At 35.9% G+C, this 9638-nt stretch overlaps 1 protein-coding gene across 1 annotated transcript; it reads right to left on the reverse strand.

Moving 5' to 3' along the window:
- Nucleotides 1-250: 250 nt before the first annotated feature.
- On the reverse strand, nucleotides 251-8082 carry tmem135 (transmembrane protein 135). The gene is made up of 15 exons (XM_008427168.3): nucleotides 7841-8082; nucleotides 6076-6203; nucleotides 5281-5373; nucleotides 5105-5138; nucleotides 4955-5020; nucleotides 4152-4198; nucleotides 3730-3771; nucleotides 3476-3637; nucleotides 3313-3382; nucleotides 3035-3202; nucleotides 2849-2912; nucleotides 2685-2761; nucleotides 1798-1896; nucleotides 1625-1692; nucleotides 251-1332 (listed from the first exon to the last, which is right to left on the reverse strand). Exons 1-15 carry the CDS (start codon nucleotides 7976-7978, stop codon nucleotides 1203-1205), a joined length of 1386 nt encoding a protein of 461 aa, XP_008425390.1. The 5' UTR covers nucleotides 7979-8082; the 3' UTR covers nucleotides 251-1202.
- Nucleotides 8083-9638: the final 1556 nt, after the last annotated feature.

Here is a 9638-nt window from a genome sequence, read left to right on the forward strand (position 1 = left end):
GTTATTTTTGGCTGGAACAAAAGAAATTATATTAAATGTTCATGCATCACCTTCCATTACTCGTTCTTGTCTAAAAACAGAAAATATCTGGTCCAGGAAAATAAAACATGCTAACTGGTGATGCACCGTTTGGTCTTTGACCTTTGGTGGCTCAGAAAAAGATTTTCATGAAAAAAAAACCTCTCAGCTCAACATACGTACACTCACACCAGTACCTAACAAAGAACTTACTTTTTCCATATTTTATTCACAGTCTTTGCTTTCCATCCCTTATCTGAACAAAACCAATGAAACAATGTCACAAAGAACAGAATGGTGACTTAAAACTGAAAGACATGACTGAAAACTGAACGAGTGTGTTTTTTTATGCAGTAAACTAAAACTGCTAATATCATAAGTCCTCCTGAATAAAGAGCTGAACGTTGGAGGCCATAGTGAAACTGAGATTATTTACATCACTCTAGTTTACATTTTAGCACAAATTGTATTTCCTGTCAAACAAAACCATAGCTTTAGTCATTTCCTTGTTGAGTAGGTTGGAAATAAATGTCTCCTTTATTTTAACTTGAAATTTCATAGATCAGACAAGATCAGATTTTCTGAAACGGTTAAAATATATTAAGAGGACACCTCTGGTGTTTTAAAGTATTTGTTTACGATCTTGTTATATTTAAATGTGATGCAAGGATTAGTTTAGCAGACTTTTACTAGATTTCTTTTATTAGTTATAAGTTTTTTTTACATTTTTCTTTTATATGCAGTCTTTTTGCCAGAATGGAACAACCAATGAATTTATAGCAATTTATTAACTGAAGACTGATTATCAGTAGGTTTGAAGGTTATCTAATGTGGGCCTGGACTTCTACTCAGAAAAGAAAAGGGCTTCTTTGTGAGATTTCTGCTTTGCTCAGTTTAGTTACACTAGAATTTTTTTAAACTAAATGATATGTTTTGAAAGTAATTATGGATCTTTATATATTTTTCCCAGCTACCTGCAAGTGTTCAGTCACTGTCAGTATGCTTACTTGTGCTGCTTCACAAACGAAAGTCACAATGTCCTGCTTTGACCCAATCTTCAGGTTTTGAATCGCTACAATATTTCTTCTTCTCAGGTATGTCACCATTACAAAGCCTTAAGTAACTCTGATGGTCCACTTTCTCTTGTCGTTTCTTTTGTCTTATCTCAAGACTTTTGCCTCAAGTCACCCAAGCTTAGCGTCCCCTCCAGGTGGAAGCACAGTCCGGCTGATTAGCGAGGGTCCAAACCCTTTAAAATTCCTGGACGCCTCTGTCCCAAACACGTCGAGCAGCTCTCGATTCATCAGGGCAAATCTAGGAACAGAGACACGGAATAGTCCTTAATCACCATAAGAACAGAATAAAGTCCAATGATTGAGTCATTTAGTAACCAACTAATTCACCCGTACTACAATTTTATGCCCCTCACTGTTGATGTTTGAAATAGTTAGCTTAAGATAATTTGATTGCTGTTTAACAAATTAATCATCGTGATAAAAATCCATAGTTTTTTATCTGATTTAATCTTTTTTTTTAGGGACAAACACAATATACTTGTGTAATAAGCAAAAGCAACCGTTCAGGTCTTTAGAGCATATGATCATACCTGCCCTGTGTTAAGCGCAGCAGGAACTTCCAGTATGAAGGTCTGAGGTTCTGCACTTCCATTACTGCCTGTGGAAATGTCATGAGCCAGACATATCCTTAGTCAGCAGAAAAAACTGCACATGAAGCATGTTCATGTCAGTACCTGGGTGTTTTTGTTACAAAGCTACTTACAGCATGGAAACAGATAGCAGTGGAGATGGCATAAATAACCGTATCTGCGTGTGGAAAGTAAGGGAACCGGCCTGCTTCAATGCCTTTGAAGTACATGGTCTAAAAAGAGAGATAACATGTGGTTAGTGATAAAACAAGCCTAATTCAGAAAAACCTGGATTAGTCAACACTGCATATGAACTACAATCATTAAAATATGTCAGCTCGACACAATTTTTAAATAACTGTCAGGAAAAGAAATTTGAAACCTGTGCTACTACTAATGTGATTTTTCAGCTGGTTTAACCATCAACCTTTTTGTTATTACATAACTCAATCATTATATGTTAACATAGCAGGTGATCTGAGTTCCACAGCTTTAGTTTTATATCGTCTAATTGAAAGACTTGAGCAAGTTTGTGTTCATGAATGCTGTTTTATCTTACCAAGTCATATTATAGATTGTACAACAACAACATTTATGAATACTTATAACACCATAGACCTGCTGATTCAACATCAGCCACAAGCTGAATCTTTTTTTTTTTTCTTACAGGAAGTTGACGTGCTTGATTTACATGATAGCAGCTGGTTGGAAACTTATAACTGGTTTGGGTAGAAACACATTTTTGGTTAAAATCCAGTTGTAAACAGATGAAACAGAAACAAATTAGTTGGACATAATCAGTGACCCAAAACCTGCAAGATAATCAACTCTCAAAAAATAGGGACATGAAATAAAACTTTTTTAGATTAACTTTATAGTTTCTTTTTAGCTTAGATTTGTGCTTGCATGCAGTTTATTCACTGTTAACAGTTTCTGCATCCTTGAGATTCGATCACCATAACTAGAGACATTTATTTCTCTGACAAAGTGTGAGTCTGCTTTAAGATGCGGTGTGATTTACCTCCACCAACTTAGAGAAGAGGTACATGGTTATGCTTGTGCTTTTGTAGAAGAACATCGAGATACCAGCCAGGAAGCCTGAAAGGACACAAAAGAGAGGGTTTAAGGGACAGCTGTGAACAGAACAAAATCCCACAGAAGATTGCTCTGCAGGGTTTTTCTTACCAGCTATCAGTGCATGAAGTTCATCATCAATATTACGCAGCCAGCGCAACAAGCAGCTCGTTCCCTAAAAAGACAAGGCAGAACACTCTGATGACTCCAGGAGAATGGAAAGAGAATATGAAAGCACAGAAACATGTAATATGCATAAAAGTTAAAGAAATAGAAGAACATAGAGTACACACACACCTTATAAATACTGACAAAAGAGCCTAGAAAGGCCCCCAGCTGGAAGTTCTCTTTGTTGTAGAAGACAGAAGGCAGCCGAGATGGTTTGGAGAACATCTGCCTGAATGCTGAGGGCACTTTGAGACAACACTGGATAAGATAGCCAATACTGAACATCCTGACGAAACCCTGAGGGGACAATGATGGAACATCAGCATTACTACTATCGAATTTGCATATACAGTATATTCAAAGCACGTTACATCCATTGTTTAAGGAAAACAGGTAAGAAGCCTTACTTTAACACAGTAGGAAATGCAGTTATCCTGGTAATGTTTACAACATCTGTGTCTTGGACCATGTTTGCATCTGGATCATGAAAAATACAAACAAGTTAGTACTTGCTGTTAACTACTACTGAGGTATTTGTTTTTCTGACGTAGAAATGCTTTTGATTCTCACATTGATTCCAGCAGCTTCCTGGTGTAGGCGATCAGAGATTTCCTCTTGTGGTCGACTTTTTCTGCTGAGACCTGTGAGTGTTCGGTCTCTATGGCAGCTGGCGTGTCAACAGAGTCTGCCATGTTAGAGTGAGTTGGAATCTCTTCTTTCCCAATAATGAATCTGTAATAGAACACAAACTCAAACTTATCAGACTCATCAAAACACTTCTGGCATTTGAACCTGAAGTATAAACAAAATGAGAGCTGACTTACTTTAGTGCAGAAAATGCGAAGCCCTTAAGGCCGTCGTTGCTTCTGCAAAATAAAACCAAGTTCAACTCAAACTATTAAAGTGATTTTTTTTCTTCTTTTTTTACACCCAAAGTTTTTTTAAAAAGTATTCAGAGAGCTTGATCCATTTCAAACTGTGTGTGAATGCATGTGTGTCTGTTGGTAGTTTCATACTATCTAAGACCTACATTTATTTTATTGGGATTTTACGTGACAGACCAACACAAAGTAGAGCAGAAGAGTGAGGTAGAGGGAGAATGATACCAGGTTTTTGTTTTCTTCTTCAAATTCAATTCTGAAAAGTGTGGCATACATTTGTCTTCAGCCCTTCTGAACAAATACTTTTTTTATGCTTAACAATAGTTTAAGTGTTATTCACAATATGTTGAATGCAACACTCTTACCTGAAGAGAAACATGAAGATTGATGCAGTTATGCAGAACAAGAGCACCTGATTGGGAGCAGCATGAAAAATAAAATCAGGACTATAAGAGGAAATATTTCTTTTGTCATTTGAACACGTCAACACCATGATGATATCAGTTTAGATATACAGTTTAAGTGGTAAGACAATACTTCCTCAGTACTAGTAATATCTTCACACAGATCAAAACTAAGATTGCACAATTTATCACAGCTATATTGTCACTGCAGTATCAGTGACAATATACAATGGACTCCAAATGTTACGACCATACATTTTATACTAATGTAATATCTAGTTCATAGGGGTCCAGCACCAGTCCTGCCAGCTTTAGCTCCAACACAGCAGATTCAAATAGTCCAACGATTTCCTAAACATGTCAAAGTTCTGCAGAGATCTGCTAATGAACCATCATTTGATTCAGGTGTGTTGAGGCAGGAAAAGAGTTATAACACGCCGTTCCTTGAGGACTGACTTTGTGCACCACGGATGAAGCCAGTTAGAGCCTCATGGCAGCAGATCCTGACAGAGGGAAACAAATGACGCTGCTAAAGGTCACAGAGTGTAGGAAGCAAAGATGACAACGAGAGGAAAGAAAATAGGCACATTTCAAGTGACATGTCTCAATTTTTACCAATAACATAACATTGCAAAATTCCCTAATATTTTGCAAACAAAATCTGTTTTCATATTTGATTTCAAAATAGGAATTCATGCAGGGTGTTTTGCTTGCTGTGCTGTATTTCCTGCAATATATTTAATCATAAAGAGGCTTTATCTCACCTCTCCGTGTCTAATGGGCTTGACGATGCCTCGTGTCACTGCCATGCGGAACAAAGTCTCACTGGCCTGGCAAAAAAACAAATTAAAAATCAACTAATAAATATAAATGCACATATGAGACAGATAATTTGCAACTGAACAGAATCTTACAAGATTTGCCATGTATATTGTCAGCAGACCTCTCCTAGAAAGAAAAGACAGCAATAAAATAAGGAAATATAAATTATTATAATTCAAACCATCCAGAAACCTAGGGCCAAAAATATACATTATTCTCAATGGCAAAAATATGCAATAAAAATGTTAGAAAAGGACAAAAATCTCACCTGCTCTTCCTCTCCAGAAGGATGGCGATGTAGGAGGCCGGCAAAGCTGCCCCAAACCCTGAGGACCATGGGTAAAACCCTCCAAGCAATTTCCTAAAGTGAGACAAACACTTTCACTTTGAAAAATGCCAATACAGTCCAGGAAATTCACAAAATTACCTCTGTTTATTGGGGTCTGATATCCCACTTAGTTTAAACCTAGATATATTTTCTGCAAAGCCTTTGGGTGGAATTCGAAAGGAAACACTTCAGATCACTTTTACTCACATCTCCTCTTAATTTGGGAGTTTAATGCAAAATTGGATTAATATATGTGTGGAATATGATGAGGTCTAAGGTTGAACTTCTCAGGACACAAAATGTCTTTTTTAACTCAGGATCAAACTGTAAACTTTTTCTTTCTGACAATACACTGTAATTTATGGACCTCACAAGTACTGTTTGTGCGTTGTAGGTACCATCAAAAGGAGAGTTTAATAATAAAATTTTTTGTCTGATTTTCTGAAAACATTAAAGTGACTTTTAGACTGTATTTGTTGAAAACAAGCAAGGTTGTAATTATAATTAAAAATGTAGGCATGCTTGGATAGTAATCAAAGAAAACAATCTTCTGAGATCTGACTTCAGATTAAAACTGTCAACAGGTATTTATTAAATTCTGCAGACATGTAGACATGAAAAATGTATTTTAAAAAAACTTAAAGCTGGTTTGAAAAACTAATTCACCTCACAGCAGCACTTCTAAAATGTCACTTCCAGATTGCAGGACCTTTTCCATTTGCTAGAACTACTAACCTGAGAATGCAGAAGAAAACAATGAAGAGACTTCCATTGGTAGTTAGGAAAGAGGTAGACCACAGGATCTCAGGGAGAAGCCTCTTTAAATAATAATCCTTCTTCTTTCTCCGTAGAACTGCTGCTATCTGCAATACGCAGTCAGACAGTAGTCACTGTGTTTGCAGGGCTCAATTTGAGAGAAGTTATGCTTAAGTAATTAACATATACTGAGCAGCAAAAAACGTTTATGTTCTGTGGTTTACTTGTTCAGCACTGCTCTCAAAAATCATAAGAAGATGCGATGTGACTTCTGATATTTATCACAGTGCTGAATTCAATACTAATTTCACTGTCGATGGGCATCCGAAATAAAATCAAGGTAATTTTATTTATAGCATCTTAAGCTAACGCTGTCTATTTTCAATGTGAAGACGCAATGCAACCCTGCAAAGAATTCAACAGAACATTTGCCTCCTTCTTTAAAATTGCTAAATTGCTAAGCTAAATCTGCAACTATTTCACCACCATATTTTTTTTCTGTTGGTGTTGAAGGTAAGATGTGGATACCTTAGAAATGCGGCCAAATTTCATTACAAAGTCATATTAAAAGAACAGAACATATGTGCATGAACTTGCAGAAAAACAGCCTGATTTAAGGAGATCAGACTGCATTTATGAATAAGACATGTTTCAGTTTATATCAATACACATAATCTAAAGAGCAAAATGACAACGTTTAACTTTAATACTCTAGATATTATTTTAACAACAGAAATAATTGTTGCTCCTTGATTTAATTATATTATTTATGCTCCACGTAGATTTTTTGTGCAAATCTCAAATCATGGCATTCTTAATCAAAGTTATCATATTGTGAGAAGTTCATACGGGCCTATTCAAAAAGTATGTTTCAAAAAAGGCCTGCTATTCTTGTAGTTAGTTTACATATTTGCTTCCCTACAGTCGTACTTTGCTCAGTCAAGGCAAACATGGTCGTATTTTTATTGGTGCTTAAATAATGAAAGTGACCTTGTGTGTTTTAACCAGTGCTTAAGTGAAAGTGACATTGCATGTGCAGCTTTGAGTTAAACCTTAGTTTACATTGGTTCAGAATAAAACATTTCTCACAAGTTAGCATTGAAATACCTAAAATGTATATTTTTCTCAGGGTCCAGACAAAAAAACACACAGTTCTACATGAAGACTTTAAAGGGAAAATCTGTAACAGAGCTTTTTGGTTATAAAGTGTTCTGTGGTTCAGTCTCTGATTCTATGAATACTGTATGTACAACCTGGGCCGGAGGGGGAATGTGACATTGTAGTTACAGGCACTGAAATATAAATGCATCACAACCCTATTTCTACCAGCCAGCGTACAATGGCATCTGAGTCATGCCATGGTTGTAAATATTATTAGATAATGTCAATGAAAAAGAGAGTTTAACGATACAGAATACTGAATGCCTCTGAATATTTTTCTAGCATCAGCAAAAACGTTTTAGAGTTTGCGAGATAAGACAAAGCTTACTCTGAACTAACACAAAACTCCTGACGCAGAAAACTTGCTGTAACTTTCCTCCTGTTTATGACGTTCAGTAAAGAACAACTGACGGGTTTCATTAGGCTAGCTTCTCTGTTTGTCCTCCTACAGGACTTGAACTTGCACCTCAATTGTAGCATTAGCTAATCCGTAGTGTCTTTCTCACAGCAACTATGCTCACTCGGTTAGCTAGACAACTTTACTTAGCTACCAGTGTACGGACAGAGACTCAAAGCAACTTACCAGGTAAAGAGGGGCGTAAATTTTGAAGGACACCTCCAGAGCCCCCTTAGTTATGTCTGCGGCAGACTGCACACACGACGGGTGCCAGGTATGACCGACCTCGTAGCAGCTGTGTGGTATCTTACTTAAAGCAGCCATGACTGTGAGGCTGAACAGAAACACACTCTGTTGCGAGGGCGGCAGCACAAACGCGGTGGGGGGGACACGCGCACCATGGGCCCAACGCTGTCCGTGCACGTATGCTGCGTTCACGTTGCCCCGGAAATTAGAGCTTATCGTCAATTACGGGTTTCAGAGAGCTGTTTTTTGTGTTCACTTATCCTGATTTAAATTTGTCAGTTGTCAAAATATGTACTGAATAAAGAAATTTTAGTTTTAAGGTCAAATTAGGGGATTTTTTTTTATTATAGACCAAGGAAAAAATACACTTAAGAGTACACTTTATTGAGTAAAATAAGGTGAGTTGAGCTTTCCAATATTTAAGAAAAATATAAAAGCAATCCACGCAAACAAATGGAAAACAAATAAATATGACATAATACATAGAAAAATGGCTCTAGTTTTTAAAAAGTGAGTACATTGCACAAAATTAAGAATAACTTCTAAAACTAGCCTTTCATTTTGGCTTTTTACATAAAGCAGTCGTTTTTGGCTCCGTTATTAGAAGCTAACATGGAAGGCCCAACACCCACATGTAAGACATAGAACAGGTCTCTCCACTTAAACTGACGCAGTGACAAGCAGGAATGTTAATTTTAAAAATCTGTGTTGTTGCTTAGCTATACATTTTGAATGAAATAACATTGAATTTCTCCTTTTTAGTGGAAATACTGTATTAACAGGAAAGAAAATACTCCTTAACATTTTTGAATATGTTGCAAATGCTCTTCCACACAAACAAGAAATGCACTTCCTCAATTTGTGTGGCAATGCAAGGATTTCTGCCAGGTGCTCACTCAATGTATAACAGGTTGTGACTGAAAAAAATCCTCTAATTTCTAGTCATATTAAACACTTCTAATAATGTGCTCATTCACAGAAGCACAGTCTGTCTTTATATTGCTTTCTAAAATCTTTTTAGAGGTTCTAATATGTTTTTTAAAATTACAAGTATATTCTCTTTAACTTAAACACATTTAATAACTTAATTTATTGGTTTACACAGTGATGGCAGCATCAACAATATAAAAACCAATGTAGCTAAAACATTATTTAGTGTACACCTTCATTTTTTAGTTCCACATAGTACTGAAGAATCTTTCATTATTATGTGACAACTTTCTCTTTCACTTAATGTGGTCCATTTCCTGTGGCCACTTTTACAAATATAAAAGGCAGGAAGCCATTATTAATAATAATAATAATAATAATAATAATAATAATAATAATAATAATAATAATAATAATAATAATAATAATAATAATAATAAAAGTATACAGATGTCTGTTTGGTCTGTTTGTGATCAGGACCAGCTACAAAAAATTGTTGTTTGCATAAACTTGCACATGGCCTGATTTCCATTGTTTTAAACAATGTAAACTGACAAAGATTAGATCAAGTTATCCTCTGCCATGAAAAACAATAAAATCCCCCTTTTATAGTATACGGCCCATTTAAACCTCAGTAATTTCACAAACATATTTGTGGTGCAAACAACTATTGGCTTCTTTTTGGATTACAACCCACTGCAAACTTGAAAACTACTTAAAAGTAAAAAAAAAATGTTTTCACATAAACCACTTACCTCCAGCCGTTAGGACCAATTAATATGGACATATATTAAATAATGACAGTATA

The sequence above is a fragment of the Poecilia reticulata genome, chromosome 14 (genome assembly GCF_904066995.2).
Source record: "Poecilia reticulata chromosome 14, P_reticulata-male-v2, whole genome shotgun sequence".
NCBI classification, from domain to species: domain Eukaryota; kingdom Metazoa; phylum Chordata; class Actinopteri; order Cyprinodontiformes; family Poeciliidae; genus Poecilia; species Poecilia reticulata.

What these genes read in the sequence shown, in the direction of transcription:
- tmem135 (XM_008427168.3), bottom strand. Translation starts at nt 7,978, where the DNA reads ATGGCTGCTTTAAGTAAGATACCACACAGCTGCTACGAGGTCGGTCAT. An exon ending in CTTCTGGAGAGGAAGAGCAG is followed by an intron (nt 5,139 to 5,280) that starts GTGAGATTTTTG and finishes TTTTCTTTCTAG; the next exon opens with GAGAGGTCTGCTGACAATAT. An exon ending in CTTTTGTCAGTATTTATAAG is followed by an intron (nt 2,913 to 3,034) that starts GTGTGTGTGTAC and finishes TTGTCTTTTTAG; the next exon opens with GGAACGAGCTGCTTGTTGCG.